The sequence below is a fragment of the Centropristis striata genome, chromosome 6 (assembly GCF_030273125.1).
Source record: "Centropristis striata isolate RG_2023a ecotype Rhode Island chromosome 6, C.striata_1.0, whole genome shotgun sequence".
Lineage (NCBI taxonomy): Eukaryota > Metazoa > Chordata > Actinopteri > Perciformes > Serranidae > Centropristis > Centropristis striata.
In genome coordinates, this window is record NC_081522.1 from 16,395,963 (window position 1) to 16,415,388 (window position 19,426).

General features: G+C 42.1%; 1 protein-coding gene across 1 annotated transcript in view; it reads right to left on the reverse strand.

Moving 5' to 3' along the window:
- The window catches only part of LOC131973906 (membrane-associated guanylate kinase, WW and PDZ domain-containing protein 2-like), a 93,146-nt gene that overhangs the window by 51,823 nt on the left and 21,897 nt on the right, over positions 1-19,426 (reverse strand). Inside the window, exon 2 of the mRNA XM_059336034.1 lies at positions 12,639-12,755. Within this exon, the coding sequence (XP_059192017.1) occupies positions 12,639-12,755 (117 nt within the window). The remainder of the gene's footprint in view (positions 1-12,638; positions 12,756-19,426) is intronic.

Genomic DNA, 19,426 nt, shown 5'->3' on the forward strand with positions numbered 1-19,426 from the left:
CATGTGATAACAGAATGGTTTAATATTTCAGTGTCTCTCACATCTCAACACAACTGCTGCTGCTGTAGCTTTGTGCTTTGTGCTTTGTTTCTGACCTGTATAGTAGCAGCAGTCAAAAAAAGGAAAAGCATACTAAAAAAAGTAAGCAATACTTTGCAAACCCTATTGTAATCTACTTTCAATATCTGTGATTACAGACAAATATGACATGTAATGTCAGGAAGGTTTGACAGAAAAGACAGATAATTGCTATAACAGGTAGCCTTTTCATCTTTTACAGCCTAGCTGCAACCATTTTGACATGTATTCTTCATTTTTTTCGTTTATTAAGCAAGAATAGTGAAATAGCGCTACAATTTCTCAGTTTCTCAGCTGTGAAGATTTCCTGCAGATATTAGCAAACTGAATGCTTTTGGGTTTTGGTCTTTTGCTCTGACAAAGTAAGACATTTGCAGAAGTCACCTTGTGCTCTATTGTATCTACTGCATTGAATTACATAATACAAGTGTTGTGTTACTGTGTCGACACCCTACAAATATATACGTTTGCACTTATTATGTCAAGTCCCTGTATGATATGAGGCACCCTAAACACAACATCGATTAAATCAAAATACTGCTACTGAACTGAAAACATGTATTTTGTACCAGTTTCAGAAGTACTGAGTTAATTAATGGTAATGTTTGAGGCTTTCGTTTCTGTGTTGATAAACAGGTCTGCATTATATCATAAGGAGAAGTTAATATCTTCCCCGCCCCCTGAACTGGCTCATCACTTCCGACTCAGCCTATACAAACGGGGCTATTTTATGATTTATTAATTTTGTTAATAACCTTTATTCACATACTGCCCCACAAAGTTCCACAACACTCAAAGATCCAATCATCTGACATCAGAGGAAATAGGAACGTGAGGCCCGCAGCATGACTACACTGCACGTTAAACTAAAAAAACGAGCCTCGAAAAAAGACCATCCATCGCCTGTGTTGTGATACTCTGAATACCGCAGCAGCTCAGCCAGCCAGGCGGGGCTGGTCGCCTTCCACTGGGTACAGCTATTGATCTGTAAGATCAGAATGAAATTATTCTGCTGCCCACACCAGAGTAGGCAGAGCCTGCTGGAATACTGATGACCTGCCAATGGCCTTCTCCCACAGCTTCCTTCACTGGACACACCAACAGAGCAGAGAGAGAGAGAGAGAGAGAGAGAGAGAGAGCGTCTTGTTGGATCTGAGCTGGGAATATTGATCGGCTATCTGGCTTTGAGATAAGCAGATAGGCCGACTTTTCCTCTTTTCTTACTTCCTCTTCACACACACACATTTCGACTCATAGGAGCTCATCTTAGCGCAATACCTGTTTTCCTCCTTTGCTCTCTGCTCGTACTCCTCCCTTTCCGTTAGCAAAGCGCACTAAATAACTGTGAGGTAGACCTTGAGTGTGATGTACCAAAACATCAGCCATTATTTGTATCGGCCAGTAATTGCCTGGTGGACTGCCATCCACTTATTGAGATGATATTAAGATGATATTCACTGATGGCAGTGGCCGATGTTCATCTAATGTGTTGCATCAGTTTTGCACTCAATAAATGTTCTGCTGGTTATTTGTTATAAAAATGAACACTCTCCCCAGCAAAATCCATCCTTTGTTCCTTCTGCCCCCAATGCTACCTTTCTCTCTCTTCATCTATCTTTAACCCTGCCATCTCACTTTGTTTTATCCTCAAAAACTCCCAGGTAGAGGCCAAAAATGATGCAGAATACAATCCATAATTTATGGAGCCTTGTGGATGGAGGCTGAAATGTCTTCAGCTCAGTTCAGTGGATTTGCTCTTTATATTTTTTGCACACAAACTGCTAAGCAGAGTTTTAATAAATGAGCTGAACAAAGCGGGACATGCTGCACAGGTGCTCAAATTAAAAAATGGCAGCAGACTGTACTGAGAGGAGGCAGCGACGCTTCCCCTGAGCCAAAAACACTGCTGCTGCTGACTATTGATTGGATGTCGTGCTCTCGCTAATAAAGGATAAAGTCGGCTCTGAGCCAAAAATGGTCTTTGCATCGCAATCAGCCACTGAAGGCAAACCTCTCAGAGGTGACGCTGCGAGTAGGAGTATGAGCGCCATAGAGATTTATGGCTTAAATGACTTAAATCCATAATAGCACGGAAAAGCTTCGTGCTGCCACTTTAGGGGGTGAAGACATTCTCTGGCTCAAACCATGACGACCGAGCGGTACAGAATATTTTCACATTTGTGGGAGTGTGTGAGAGGGGGGAAAAAAGAGAAAGAGATTACATAGAAACATAACAAGGAAATTCCATTTGGAGGAAAAGCTAAAATAGCTGATATACTGAAATAACTCAGCTGGGTGTCAGACGATAAGAGGACAAAGACCTTTGCTAAATAATAGAGTGGCAGAAGAGTGGCAAGCAGAGAAAAACAGAAAAAGACAGCAACAGAGTGAAAGAGATAGTGAGAGGAGAAAAAGCATGATTGGTTAACCTCGCTGTGCATCCACAGAGGGCTGCAAGTGAGTCTGAATATGTGCATGTGTATGCATATGTATGTTTGTATAATTAGACAGGAAGTCACCAAGTGGAAGAAGCAGAGCGGGGGAGATTCAGAGCTAAAAATAGACTATCGATGGACTGATTATCATAACAAAGCATGGGGGAAGGCGGTCTCGGCGGTCTTAGTGAGTATGTGTGGGAACGAGGAGGTGAGGGTGTGGGGAACAAAGCGCGTGTTTCATATTAATAGTTAATAGTTAAGCTGTAGACACAGAGCTATAGGGTATCATTATGTCCTCTAGAGTTTTAACATTTGTTGTTGCGAAAAAAGACTCTTAGAGTATTTGTAGTTGTAAAACCTGAACCATTGTATATTAATTGAACTGAGCTAAAAACCCAGATGAGAAAAACTGGGTACACATGGACCCAGCTTGGCTTCCAGTTCTGTGTCTCAGTGCGCAGACATATGGATTGTGTTTGTCTCACAAACCCCTCTTGGTTTCAGCGTATCATCCATCAGAGCCATCAGGCTGCTTTGGGAGTTTGAGGGAATTTGTTACAGAGACAGAGGTAACACAGAATCTAACAGAAACTAAATATATTCTCTAAAAGGTGAACAAGTGTGACACTCTTTCACAGAAACCCCAGTTGGATTCAACGTTGCTGGTACAGATCTAATAGTACACCTGTCCCTCTGGGCCTAATGTATGTAACCTAAAAATGTTGCACATGGCGGAAAGAGACACATTTATCTTGTGAATGCATGTCTTTTCATCTCAACAGAGACATGTTGCAGTTTGTCTAAGCTCTTTATCTGTGCCGGATGCTTTGGTCGGTCCATCACTACACGTGCATGTGTTGCAGCTGAGCACAATTCCCAAGGTGTCCAACTATTTCTATGAAAACGTGCAGCAAATAATGCACATTAAAATCGTCCTATTCAATCTGATTGTGCAGCCATAACATTTTTTATCCGATTTTGAAACTACCCAGGGGGAATATAAATGGAACATTGGTTTTCAGGACACAATCCTGCAACCGTACAAACACAAAATACCGAGACAGAATACACTGTCCTCAAAACCCTGAACTTGTTTACCCAGAATCCTTTTCAGCACCGAGCAAGCAGAACACCGCGGCAGCAAGAGAGCAGAAAGGAATGTGAGGATTGTCTGTGTTTGTTTCTCTCACACCGTACACACACACACACACACACACACACTGCTGCTTTCTTATTCATTTACTGTCTCACTCTTGCATCTATCTACCTATCTATTGTCTTGTCTTTTCAAATTGTCCTCCTGTACTTTTCTACCTCTGTCCCTCTTTCCTCTTGTTTCCAATTTACCTCGTTGCCTTTCCATCCATTTGTTCCTCTGTTGGTGCTCTTTGTCCCCATTACTCCCTCTCTGTCTTTTTTAATCCACTCCCTCTTCCCCTCGTTATCCTCCTCTCTTCTTTTGTCTCTCCTTCAAGCTCTGTCTCGCACTTTGCTCTCACGTCTCATTCGCCCTCCCTCTTCCTTCCTCGCGGCTCGCAGATGTGAAGTGGGACAGCAGGTCTATAGGAGAGGTATGATCGCGAACACACACAGTCATTCTTATTTACACTACAAAGTCCAGGCTACAGATGCAACGACGCAACTTGGCAACACTCTGACATGAGTGTCTGCTACCACAACAACACGTCAGTGCCTGGCAACGCAGCCTTGCCATGGTAACAAGCTGCAACATCTCCATTAGCTGCAGAAAAAATAACATGTCAGATATGACATTCGAACGTTTTGCATACGCAGCCATTTTACTAGTTACAGTCTCAGAGGTCTTTGGCTTGAAACCTTTTGCTCTGCAGAGCTGCAGGTCTGTGTTTCCTCACACTTCATCCATCAATTACTGTCACTGTTTGGCCACTGAGACTCACACCTGGTTACCTCAGAGTAATTCAGCTGGTGTTTAAGTGGAAAGGTTCGACTCCGATGGGGGCTGCAGGCTGGGAGGACTGGGGGACTTGAATGTCACCTCTCCAGTGTAAATCACTCTCGGGATGGATGTGAGATTGGGCTGCTCGCTCAGTTACAGCTACACCAAGCTTAAAGGGAGAGTTTGGATTTATTGAAGAGGGTTTGTATAAGGGAGCTTTCACAACCCAAGTGTGTTTGGTTAGTCTGTATCAGAGTGAAATAGAGTCTTGGTTTGTTTTGTATTTAGTCTGGTTTGCGTTCACAGTGCATAAATGTAAGCGGAAAAAAAAGATTTCCAAAGGGGTGTGAACGAAAGTGGAGGGCTGGAAAATACGCTAAGTATAATTTCTTGGTTGGATAGTTGGCGGTGGAATATGTAAACACGGAAATAAACAAAGCAACATGGAGCTGAATGCACCATGAAATATTGCTGCCAAATTGCCTATATATAGCGCTTTGGATAAAAGCACTATATAAATGCACCACATATTTCTTTATCTTAACCCTTTTAAGCAACTTTTGCAGTGTAGTGTCAGCTCTGCAATACCTTCTTTTTTTTTTTTTTTTTAAATATATACATTATTGGTATTATTCAACACTATTATTCAATCACCCAATCCCACTTCTCACACTATTCCTACTTTAAGTTATTATGTCACATTCCCACCAGCATGGCAGCATTGCATCAGCATCCAGCATTCTCACCACAATTTCTTCAGAAATTGCTTTCTCTGGTTATCTTTAAATTGCCATGTTTGCAGAAAAAAGTGAGGAAAAAGAAATGGTGCCATGTTCACCAACATCAACTTCAATCAATCACTGGGCACTTTCATTCCAAGAACACTGAACGCTAAATTGAAATACTTTACAGAATAAACGTTGAAGCCATATAAGGGAGTCTCACGTTACCGCTAAAATACCTTTTATTGTGACAGGCAGGGTAAGTGTCACTTCAGTGAATGTTAGCATGAATAAACATTGTGTACTAACTTGTGAATTACGTAGCATTAGCTTAGTCTTTATTTTAGAGTTAACTACATTAACTACCTCTTTTATGATAAATAGCAGTTACCATACACGCACCATAAAACCTTCCCCAAACACTGACCCTCAGTTCTTTAGAAATCCGATAAAACGCTCTCCCTTTTACTTTCCCCCGATAGTTCTGGTATCCTAGTGCAACATCCACCATGTTCACGGTGTATTAATAAAACAGACAAAGACTCACTGATAGCAGTCATCTGCAATACTCCTGCTTTCCTGCCAATATTGTGATGTTTTGGTTTTCTTTCTTTGTGTGACGTCCTCTCCCAGAGCTCTGTTGGATCTTACAATCCCAACCTCCTTTTGCAATCATGGACCTGCCAATGACTCTAGCAAAGTAAAGAAATAATTAAACCAGAATACGAGCAGAATCTAACAGAAAAACTCCTCTGCAGAAATGAAACCTGGTAAGAACACAAAGTTAATTCAGCTTAGAAACAGCAGCATCAAGTCTGTAGTTTCTTCCATAAAGTGTCTGTCTGTCAGGTCCACTAGTGGCTGCAAAGACAACTGTGTTGCTCGGTGGATCGGTGTCTGGTGGAGCAAGTGCCTGGGTGACATTGAGAAATTACTCCTGTACTGATGTGCGTCCTGCGGTGATGAAAATCAGCCCTGATAGGCTGAAAAACACCTTTATTAGTCTGCAGAGCTGACTGACGCAGGACGACAGTGGGGGTCATGATGATGTACACACACAGAGCTGGTGTGTGTGGTGTTTGGTGTTTGGTAGTGTGTGCAGCGTGTGTTTGTATGGAGGGGTAAAGACTGACCAGAGTAAACAGTCGAGCTCTCTGAGGTGTCGGCGCTCGCTGACCATCACAGGACGGGCCGCTCACTTAGCACCTGGCTCATCACTGCGCACTGCTCTGATCTAATGAGCAGCACAGACAGAGATGTGCGGTGAGGAGGTAAAACTAGACAGAGGAACACAAATATATAAGCCTCTGAAGAACCTCATTTTGTGATTAGCTGCAGAGTGAGAGGATGATACAGAGGAGAGGTAGAAGAGATGAGACGACACCTGTCCAGAGCTTAACACGGAAAGCACTTTGCAAACATAACCAATTCATTAATCATGTTCAATATTTGCTATTTTCATTTCATAAAATTCATATCGTTCCCTTGCAGTTTCTTTCATCTGTGGAACAACATTAATCCAGTGTGCCAATCAAACTGCAGGGAGCACAGAACCACATCAAAGCATGTCAGCCAGCCCGGGCAAATCACCCCTTTAAGGAGAGAGTCCCTGGGGGATGATGTATTTCTCCCTCTCTCTCTCTCTCTTTCTCATATATAGGCAAGCACACACAACCTCGACAGAGAAAGGCGTGTAACACTCATTATTTATCAGTTGGGCCTATTAAATCTCGACACACAAACAGAATAATCAATGTGTCAGGGTAAAAGACACATACATGCACGTTCATACATAAACAGGGTGTGTCTTAGTGCGTTCACACAATCAATCTGCCACAGAAACACACACACACTACAAATAATCTTTTCTTTATCACCTCATCCAACTTCACTGTAATCATCATGACAAACATCCTCAAATAACTATCATCACTCCTCTTCCTCCTCCACCATCATCAGTCACAGTACCAATTTAGGGTTAAAGCCCACTCACAATCATATTTGCAACTCTAAAAATGATACAATCAGCCATCTATAAAAACAGGATTAACACATGATAACTGATATGAATACGTTCCAACTACAAAAAGTTGAACCCACATTCTTGGTTCAATTTAATGACACATTTTTGGATGCAAAAAATCATAATTTTTCCTATCAAATGAAAACTCAAACACAGATGGAGGTGGGAGAGTTTTGGTAGCTTGGCTTCCTTTGCTCAGGAAATCATCACAGATGAATGAACTGAATGTTCATTTGGAGGTGCAGATCCCTGTGTATTTATAGCAAGTGTCCATCTGATTTTAAATCTTCAATATCATAATGAATGAAGTCTAAGTTTTGCTACAGCAGCACATTGGTAACCATGTTGTGCCAAAAGTGTGAGATATGAGAGATGGAAAGCAGAGAAAACTAAAATATAAAACTTCAACTAGCAGGCACACGTTCACCACTTGTACTCGTTTTCCTTTGTTTTGACATGTCTGACTGCTTGGTGACTGCTTTTATTTTTACAACTGCTGTAAAAATAAAGCAATTTACTCTAAAGTTTACATCTTTAAAGAAGGGAAATTAATGCTTATTTTTTATGCTAGCAAGCACTATTCACATCCCAGGTCACACTTTAAAAACAGCACTCTGATGACCGAACTTGAGGGAATAAATGCAAAAGTTAAAGCTCAAACACCAGCATCTGTGCCATATGTATATTTCCACAAAGCAATTTGCAAATGTTTCAGGAAATGTTCAGACAAAGCACAAGAGGAATATTAATAAAGTATTTTTAGACAGTAACTGCTCTTTGGTTAACAGTACATAAACTGACCAATCACAGTAAATTCCTTCATTTCCTTTTTTTAACTTCTGTTTTAATATACTGTGCATATACAGTATATGCACCCTTATTTTTATTACTGCTGAGTACAAAAATAAAACAATCTTTCCCTTTTACACCAGAATTTAACTTTTGAGACTCAGGCATATTTATGTATAACATATTGACAGTAGTTTTTGACTATTTGGGGCTTAAAATGAGCTGTTTTGTCAAACTGTACAATGGTGCAGATTGCAGAGAGCTGTGTGAAGCAATTTGCAAAGGAGAACTCAACAATTCCTTTTTGTCTTCACAAAATTAAACTGCACGCATTTCATAGACAAAGAAGGACTAAACGATTAAACACATTCAACTTGGCATTGCGCTGTAATAGAAAGCAATTTTAAATCCTAAAAGCTGCGATTGTCAAACATAACAAAAACATTTTTCCAGCGCTATACAATCCAACCAACCAGGGGGTCAGAAACACCTGGCCCCACAACTTGTAAAATGCCACAAGTTCCAGTACCACTATAAAAAATTGGGGTTTAAAGTACAATAAACATGCATATTACATTGTCTGCTGCACCAGTGAGTGGTATATCGCAAGAGTGATGAAGTGGATGAGCATGTGCTGAGAAAAAACAGCTGTTAGCGATCAAAGTAGAGGAGAAATAAGGTGAACAATTTCCAAGTGGTAGTTAATGTATAGTGTAGGTTTACCATGAATAAACATACAGTTACTGTGTCTTGCTTTGCTGGGTGTAGGGGGTTAGGCTTTGAGCTATCTAAATACTTTTGGAGAGCCACAGTCAGTGTGCATTTCATTTGTTGACTGGACTGGAGATTATTACTTCATACATCATGTTGTTCTATTTTTATATTTTATTCAAGTCACGATGATTATATTCTATGTTTAGTGAAAGATTTTATTATTCTACTGTGATTGAAGGTTTTTGCAGTTAGCTGTAGCTAATGTTACTAAATGTTACTCATATCAATTCATGCATCAGTTAATCTCGAGGGGCTGGTTGTGTATTCAATGTTGTGTTGGTTATACTACAGAATGATTTATTGCCTATATATAGTGAATAATAGAGAAGATGAGGAACGATAATAAAATATTGCATATTGAATCGCAATACTGGTATTAAAAAAAATGCAATTTGATTATTTCCCTCATCGTTCAGACCAATTGCAAGGTATCACTTTCCACAAATCTCGTCCCGTCATCACAATAGCCATCTTTATTACTGCTATCACTATCAGCCGTCCGTCGGCCCCATCACCATCCAAAGCATCTCGGACATGTTCCTCATCAGTATCTGATCTGCTCCTCCTCTGTCGCCTCCAGAGAAGGATTCCCTGTCGGACGCTGCAAAGCTGCAGGGCGGCATGCATCCAGAGCAGTCGATGTGAAGTGACAGAAGCTGCATGTATTTATAGGGTATCTGAGTAGAGAAACGTGCTGCTCACTGTTGAAGCTATTTATAGAACCTTTTACGGATGCCTCTGAGTAGTGTGGAGGGGCGGAGATGGTTCTCTGGGGAATGACTTACGAGGCTCCCTCATATCTCCCACTACCCCCATTCAGTGCACGTCCGCCCTTTTACTCCCCATGTCTCTGCTCTGCTCATCTCTCCATCCTCTTGCATCTCCTTCTCAATTTCCATCCTCTGTCCGCTCTCTTCTTTCCTCCCCATCTCTCCCCTGCTGATCTCCTCTTCTTAACCACCTCTCCTCCTGTCTTCTCCTCTTTTTCCATCTTCTCCCATAGCCTCTTTGCTCCCCCCCCCCCTCCTGTTTACCTCCCTGCTTCCTCCTATATATTTCCCACATCTTCTCAGTCCTTTAGCCCCATGCCATTATCCCACACTCGCAGCTACACTCGTATCAAAAAGAAACTCACACTGTTTGCATGCAAAGAGCACAACCATCTTAAATTCATCAACAGCAGGTGCTCACAAAGAACCTTAGACTCATTTTCTGAAGTGGTCAACTGATCCCTGTGAATTAAGAGAAATGGTGTCGGCTAATTTTTTTCAAACCCTTGAGAAGTAAAACAGACTATCAAAGTGTGACAATCTTATAAAAGGTTTCAACCTGAAAACAGTGATGCCTATCTGAAGTTTATTCCACTCACATTCCTCTTAAATTCTCCTTCTCTGCCTGACACTTATTGCAGCTATTGATTCACTCTTACACAATCTGGTTCATCTCTCAAATCAGTCTGCAATTTGTCCATATCCTATTGAAAATGTATATGTGTATTTCCTAAAGTACTGCTAGTGTTTGGTGTGTATACTTGTTGAGTGTGAGTGAATGCATGTGAAAAACCAAACCTACACATAAAAAAACTCTCACATGTAAACACAGCAGCGAACACACAGCAGACAGTCTGGAGGCAACTGAACTAAATATGTGAATAAGTTATTAATACCAGGCGGCAAATTATCACATTCAATTCATTATTTTTGGGGGGAGAACGGCCAATCCTTGAGCCAAGTGATGTAACAGGATGCAGGAGTTGATGTCAGCATGTGAGCCTTCTAGCTGTATGAACACACACACACACACACACACAAACACACACACATACACACACACATGCATGCACACATCCTCCCACGTCCTTCAGTGTGACAGCATGTTGTGATGCAGAGTGGCGTCTGCTTGTCAAGCTGACAGACTCGCACTGACAGCATGGTCAGAACGCTGCAGACACGGGAGAAAAACACTGATTTTATAACGCTCCGAACCACAACAACAAACAGCCTGTCGGGCACGAGCAGCGCATCGCTCAGGACCATCATCCTTGTTTTTTAGCCATCTGATGCTGTGTCACTCTGATGGTTGAGCAATGCCTGTTTCTGTGTGTCTCAGACAGCCTGGGAAGTCATGCAGTGAATCTATATGAGACATCCTCTTATGTAGCAGAGATGACCTGCTGACCAAAGGCAAATTAAATCAGGTCGGAGAGATTAAGATGAATTTTGGGAATCATTGTAATATCACATGTATTTAAATGTAATTCAAATATTCAGCGGCTGATTCAAAGCTGCGGTGCAGGAGGTCCATGAGCTGGAATTTCTATAATCTTCATTACACTGTATCAGCTTTGTTAAGTGATAGGCAGTTAATTATGGGGATGTCATTACCGCACACACATTTCTCACAGAATAACTGTCTTTCCATTCTCATGAAGGGCTGGAAGGCGGTTATAATTGAAACGTGACAAAACTATGGTTCATGCTACCAAAAGGGGCCATTGCCGTGACAGGGCTAAGATGTGTGAGGACCCGCAGTGTTGAACCTCAGCCAGTCCCCATCACCTCAGTTGACACCCTGTCAGTCCGCCTTCGCTGCACTATTACACAGCCAACAGGCTGAGAAAGGTAGAGAAAAGGCTAAGGAAAGAGGAAAAGGAGAGTGGGCAGCCTGGAGTTAAAATTGAAAGGGAGTGAAAATGTGATGGAGTAAGGTGGTGACCAAAAAAAAATCAAAGAGGCAGAGAGGGAGGGGGGAGGGGGGAGGCAGGGGGAACATGAGAGAGAGTGAAGAGTGAAAGCAAAGAGATGAAGACGACAGGAGAGAGGGAGGGAGAGAGTGGCTCAGCAACTGTGCAGCTGTGGGAGAGTATTAAACAATCACTTCTGTGTCAGTGGCTCAACACACCGGCAGAGGACAGCTACTATAGTAGGAAGCGCACAGCCAATGCAAGCTATCACTGACGTCAAACCCCAGCTTCTCTTTTCTCATGGTTATATACCACAATCTGTTCAGAAACAACCGAAGGGCCCATCGGTTCAACTCAACCACATTTGCTCGCAAACCACAAAAACAGCATGACTGAGGTTATTAACTGATGACACTGAAACATGTCAGGCGACCACAAAGCCCTTCAACCAGCATCAAATCACAGTCCACACACACTGCATGAAAGAAGTAACACGTGTCGTCTGCAGAGTCGAGCATCAGAGGAGCTTCACTCTCCAGAGAAGCTGATTCATGAGCTGCTTGGTGTATTGACAACAGGCGGGACTGCTGGGGAAGGCATCCCCTCAATGTCAATCACGGCAATGACATCGTCCCCCTGCAGGCAACAGGCAAATGCACCGATAACACAATGTAAGCACAGAAACACACATCCACATGCAACCCAGGGGCATCAAGTGTCTGCATGAGGATCTGTGTCAAAATTCTCATAAACAGATAAAAGAAACACAATGTATCCACAAGAGTGACGTGTCATCATCTTTGTATATCTGCGTGTGTGTTGTGCATGTTTAGCGTGTGCTGAAGGGGGTAGGGCGCCAAGGCAACGCAAGCCTCAAGACAAGAGGCTGGTTGCCGTGGAAACCTCAGGCTGAGAGCTCAGCAGCCGGACGATTGAAGGAAAAGAAGGAGCAATAGACGGCGAGAGACGGAGAGAAAGAGTGCGTGTGTGTGATGTAAAAACACGAGGGCAACGTCCCGAGGGCAAGGAGGAAAAACTAAAAAAGAGAAAGAGAATGAAATAGAGCTGGAGGAGGAGGAGAAGGGGTGAGGTGATATCTAAGAAAGAGAGGAAGACGATGGAAAAGACAATTACGGACAGTGAGGCCGAGGAGAAGAGATCAAAGAGAAGCGAATAAAAGATTTAAGGAGAGAGGCGGGTAATGTGGACTCACAGGGAATGGTGCGGAGGTAGAGGTTGTCTCTGATGATCTGCTGGTGGTCGTGGTCCACTGAGCCCTTGGAGAAACGCAGGTTGAGGTAGTGCCGCAAATCCTTGTCAACCACCCCCCCTGAACACAAACACAGGAAGAGAGAGATTAGTGCTTGTTCTTATTGATAAGATTTCCAGTGACACAAATTAGGTCTGTTTGAATTTACCCGCTTTGAATGTTATCAACCAAATCAATGGTCATTATCAGTTGTAATCAACCTCATACACACGGGTTGGAAGTTGTCTCTTCCATATGTGGATAAGAAAGTACATGCTTAGATTTAGTGAAGATAAGATCATTGTATGAAATACCTTACTTCACACAAAATATAAAAATGACACCTGATATAAAAATGACAGTTCCAGAGTTTAGTTGGAAGCCTCCTGGATGGGAGTTTTGCATTTAAGGAGCCTCCGCCACCCACACCTTCCTCATCGCACGGACACTGTAGCTCCTTATAATACGTCACTTCCTCCTTTGCTCCTGCAATAATTACTATGACTACTAGAGGTTGCTGTCTAACAACAAACTTTATTATATCAGCCCATTTAATCGGCTAACAACAACTTTCTGGCCCTACTAGAAGGTGGAACAGGCCCCTCCTAACCCTTAACTGTGAGGCTGATGATGCCAATACAATCATGTGATACTATTCAAATCTAGTCTACAATATTGCAATAAGGTTGAATGGTGCAGCTATAAAAATCCTTCAGCTTGAGTTTGAATATTTTTCTCTGTGCAAACATATTGCTTCAACAAAGAGTTATAACATCCTCATACAGAACACACAGCTTGTCACAGCTGTCAGACAATGAAGAGGAAGACTTAAGATGATTTTTAACAATTGTAAACCTCAACAAGGAGAGGTAAAGGAGGTAAACTGTCAGTTTAGGGTGTTGTGATACAGTATGAGACAGAATGGCTTAATCAGATTGAAAGCTTGCACTGATTTTCACACCAAAGCAAAAAAAAAAAAAAAGAGGCTACTACATACACGAAACACACACACACACACACACACACACACACATACAGATCATGGTAATTGTGTAAACCAGTGATCCCCTTGAGGCTAAATGTGCGGTGTCAGCAGGTTGGGTGACAAAGGCCTACAGAGGACAGAAGCTCACACCGCCTCACGCTGCCTGTCTCTGCTTATAATTTCCTGTACAAGCTGTCTTCCTCCTCATTAAGTCACTGAACTGAAACACAGTAAAATAAATGACAAACTTAATTGAAGGCAGATGACTAAGAGCAGGCCAACATATCTGTGCTGCACAAACACTCTATGGTAATGTCCATGAATTGTTTCTCCTCCCTTCATCCCAAACCATAGAAGCCCAGGAGGACAAGAGGAGGAGAACTTGTTCACCACACAACATTTAGTATGCAAGACTATCGCATCAGACAGCAGGAGGGATGAGGTTACATGCCATGCATTTACAAATGAAAAACATGTCTTCTCACTCATGCATATTCTAGCCACCTCCTGCCAAATTGACTTGACATCGTTCGGCCTACCGGTGGAGATTAATGCAGCGCCTACCCGTCAAAGAGAACATACAGCGGACCGTCTTTATGCTGCACAGACTGTGCAAATACCTGTATGTATGATGCTGACACAGGTGACTCTGTGATTTTTACAATAATGAATCCTTTTTGGGAAAAAAACATCTTATGTAAACTGACACCATCTTAGTGAGGCTATGTGAAGCAATGTGAATTGCTTCACAAACAGCAAAGCTAGAGGAGAGGAGAGGAGAGAAGAGGAGAGGAGAGGAGAGGAGAGGAGAGGAGAGGAGAGGAGAGGAGAGGAGAGGAGAGGAATGAGCCAGAAAACAAAGGAAGACAGGATGAAATCTTGATTGTTTGGCTGTCGCAGTTTTCAGATTACTAAACATCATATTATAGAGCTATGCATTCAGGCACAGGCCTTATCTCTGACATGTACAGATACCAACACATTTTTATACATGCACACACAGATATATGTGCAGAGAGAGAGAGAGAGAGAGAGAGAGAGAGAGAGAGAGAGAGAGACAGACAGACAGAGTGAGGAGAAAGGCAGCGCAGACCAGGCACCTCATCAGCAGCTAGTCCAGATGTTGAAAAAAATCAGTCCTTTCTCCACAGGTATACATCCACAGACAGCCTGTCCTCCCAGGCGTCCTCTAGCCTCGCAAGCAACCACCGCACATCTTCTGCCGCCTCGGTGAAACCTCACTGTCCTCCCTCCTGCCTCTGCTTCTCCACCGCTGCTCCACCACACACACGCGCACACACACGGAGCACCTGGCTGCAGCCAATTTTAATCCCAGAGAAGACGATGAGGATGGGGGGGAAGGGAGATGCAGAGAGACCCGGAGAGATGGAGAAAGAGACGACGACCGTCGGGAGAAAAGAGAGGAGAAGGAGATGTGCCAGTGGGAAGCCGGGCTCCAAACGACCTGCCAGCCGATTGGCCAGGGAGCTTCCACAGTCCTGCAGCAGCCCCTATCTGCTGCTGCTATTACTGCACTGGAGTGTTTGTGCATTTGTATGGTTAATGTTTGTGTGCGTGCAAGAGACTGAGAAAGGAAGACATTGAGTCGAAAATAAATGTTTATGTGTGAAAGCATTTGTAGATATGTGTCTGTATTTCTGGGAGTGTGACTGTTTTTGTGTGAGTGCACACAGATGCTCCCTGACATTCCTCAAATACTCTGCGTCTCGCCCACCAGATGCTCTCCCTGTTTGACCTTGTGTAAACGTCACTGACTAGAGAGAAATACTGAGAAACGCAGCAGCAACAGCATATGTCACACTGAGGTTACACACACTCATACGCACACGGAGGGATGATGAGCTCACAGCTGCAGATGCCAGTGAAGATGCCTTGAGCGCCGTCTTGGGCAAGGTCTGGTCTAAATACAAGGAATAAACAAACACCAACACAGAAACACACGCTCATGATATGAGCACTGAGCTCAGGGCACAGCTGAGTGTGGAGGAGGACGGGTGTATTTAAAGAGGCTTTATTGGTAGAACTCTTCAAATAAGCAAATTTAGCGACCTCACAGTTCAACCTGATGCCGTAAACATCACAGTCAACTTGTGCTGTGTAGCTAGCTGCTTCAACAAAGCAGGAAAAAAATCTGGGGGAGACAATTTTATAGATGCCCAAAAATTGCAGCACGCCAAAGGGAAAAAGATGACAGCCGCGATCAATCACAAACTCATCAAGGCAGACAGCAATCAGTGAAGCTTCTGCTCAGTGAGCCATTACATTAGTCCATGCAGGTCACATAGTCTGCTGCTCCATCAACTGACCGTCAGCTGATCCAAGAAAAAAGAAAAAACACTTCAACATGGTGTCCCATTCAAGCTGTCAGCTCCACATTCCTCCCTGCAGCAGCTGCTAAACACAAACAGCTATTACTGGTGGAGCTGCTGGCACTCCCTCCACTACAGCAGCCTCCACCTTATCAATCAGCACATGATGCAACGGTACAGTGTGTCTCTAAAGGCTTGTCTGTTGAAGTTATGTGTTCAATTTCTCATAGAATGTGTCCGCTGTGTTACTGCTGGGTGAGTTAACTGTGCTCCTGAGTGTTTGGCATGCGGCCTGGATCCAAATGTGGAGACAGCAGAGTCTATACAATGCAAACAATTGTGTAGCCATTTGGGTAATAAATGGCTTTTGCTTACATGACGGTGAACATCTGGCCACATCTATATGTTAATTTTAACATTTTATCAAAGAAAGCCTCGGAATCAACAAGAAATCAGAGAGAGATGTATGTATGGTTGGTGGGTGGCATACCCTTTATAATCTAATGTCTTTGTTTGTTGCCTTAGCAACAAAAAATAAGCAGATTTATTTACACATCGCTGAGGAGCAACACTGGTTTAACAATCATTTCTAGGACAGACACGTTCTGATCTGTTGGTCGACTGGTTGGCCAAAGTGCTCTTGACCGATGAAACTCTCAGTGGCTGGACAGTCGCTGATGGAGTCCTCATAAGGCCATGTGAGCGTTTTTTTCCCCCCAGCTGAAAGCACCAGTAAGCTCTTCTGAAAACACCCAGCTGTGAGCACTTGACAGCGATTTGGAGGTGCAGTATTTTTTCAAATGAGATGCTTTGGTTGCTATGATACAGAATATCTGCAGAAGGAAAAAAAAAACGTCGGCACAAGGTAGAGTACTTTCTCTGGATGAAGGTAAGGCTGAAGCACGTAGAGAGAGAAGACGACCTGCCTGTCTATGTGGCCAGCAGTAAATATTTCCCCTTCATCGTCTTGTTGATCAGCACTTGCACATGCAGGTTGTCTTTGTTGTACTCGTGGCTTTGGTGAAAAGTGACAGTAGTCGTGTTTCCATTAAAATCAAGGAAAGCATTTTTCTTTAGTTTCCATCGACTGGTTTAAAGCAAATAAACATAGCTTACTTTCATCAGAAGTAGAAGTAGAGATTGCGCAAGAGAGAAAAAACTACAAAAAATAAGTTGCGAATCGGACAACTTTGGCCACCCACAAGAGAATATGGAGAGAACTCTACAGTTATTGTATTAAATTGGGCAACTTTTGAACATAATTGTTCTTTCATGTCAGCTCGTCTTGACCAGCGGAGCAGAAACAGCTGATCAGTCAGTTTAATGTTTGCTCCATTAGAACTTATTCGGAGAAATCATTTCCACCTTCTGTTTACCGCATTAACTATTTTTTCCGCAAAGGTCAAAAAAACGCCTCAAGCGAGTGTAAAAACTTTTATGCACATTTTTGAAAATAATTTTTGTGTTTCCATCAAGCATTTCTCGTGCAAGTCTTCAAAATGTGCATAGAAATTGGTTAATGGAAACACGGCTAGTTACAAGTGCAGCACTTTATCCAAAGTTGAACATTTGTCGACCTCCGTCGACCAGAAATAAACACCAAACATGCAGCACGCTGAACAAATGCTTAGTGCCTCGACACGCTGCTGGCATTTGTAGCACAGCATACATGTGTGGCCTTCATATTGTGAGAAATTAAAAAAAAAAAGATGTCCTTCGGAGAAAAATACTTTGGACACACAATGATAATAGTGTTAGCGTCAACCAATGCCATCTATCCATCCATTTTCTTCTGCTTATCCAGGGCCAGGTCGCGGTGGCAGCAGACTAAAGATATTCAAGACGTCCCTCCCCCGACAACATTCTCCTGCTCCTCCTGAGGGAGCCTGAGGTGTTCCCAGGCAAGATTATAGTCTTACCGGGGCCTCTTACCAGTTGGGCTTGCCAACCAATGCCAACATAATAAAATAATCTGATTTCTGGGGGTCTATGATTGATAGTATACATTATAGTTGAGAAGCAGACGGCAAATGTGTGGAGAGAAAGACAGAGGTGACATGAAACAGTCATCCCAGGCGGACTTCAATAAAGGACATTGCAGTTTACATAAGGTAAGGTAAGGTAAGGTAAGGTAAGGTAAGGTAAGATAAGATAAGATAAGATAAGATAAGATAAGATAAGATAAGATATGATACGATAAGTTACGATACGATACGATACGATACGATACGATAAGATAAGATACGATAACATACGATAAGATAAGATAAGATAAGATAAGATAAGATAAAATAAGATAAGATACGATAAGATAAGATATTCCTTTATTGATCCCCCATGAGGGAAGTCCAGGTGTTTCAGCAGCACAAGTTCAGAGTAAAGACAGATTAAGGTAATAAAAATAGAACAATAAAAATGAAATAGAATAAAGATAAGAACATATATAAATAGTATAAAATAAACATACATACAAACAAACAAACAAACAACCAAGACCAAACTAAAAAACTAGTAGACACGTTGTGTGGCAGTGAAATGGAGAACATATAGTATGTGCAGTGAGTGTAAATTATGCATCACTATGCCCCCAAATCAGCAGATTTTTTGAACTTTGGACATTTTTTGTCCTACAATGCTATGTCTGGCAGAAAGACTAAAGATACTCACTAACCGTGAAAACAATTGGTATTTTTATCAGGATTAAACAGGATTGAAATGTTCTTGTCGAATCACCGGCTTCTCTCTCATAACAAGGTGGTGTAAATACAAGAACAACCAAACCAGGAACACACAATTTTGTTCTGGCATTTACAGCACTTCAATAAAGAAGCTGCAGTTGATTTCAATCATGATTAATAACAGAAACAAGCAGATCTGACATGACCTCCATCACTGTTACTTACTGCTGCTGTGGCTCTCTCCGAGCAATCATTGCCTCCGTCCCCCCACAGAGGACCTGGATTTACTCCTCATTTCATTTAACTGTCAGATATTTGGGTTTCACTCTTCTTTCAGATGTATTTATTATTATATCATATTATTTTTAACAGAATTATGTTTTTATAAATATGGAAATAAGAAAAGGCAGCTTGCTCATCGCCTAATTCACAGCAATCACCTACTGATAGTTTCTTTAATATACCCCTATTTTCAAATTTAGAATAAATAACATTTTAATTTATTTGATTTTTAAGTTTCATCTGAACTGCAGAATCAGCATGAGTTGAAGTTGGTGTATTTTTCCACTGTTTTTTTCAGTGTTAAATTATTGTTATTGTTATTAACTCTTATTAAAATTTGCACTGATACTCGTGGGATAAAAATCATCAGAGCTTGGCTGCTGCCACCCTCTAATCAAAATTCAGCTGAAGTGCAAACATACTCATAAACAGACACTAAACTTGACAGATCCTTAACCAAGTCTTAAATATCTAACC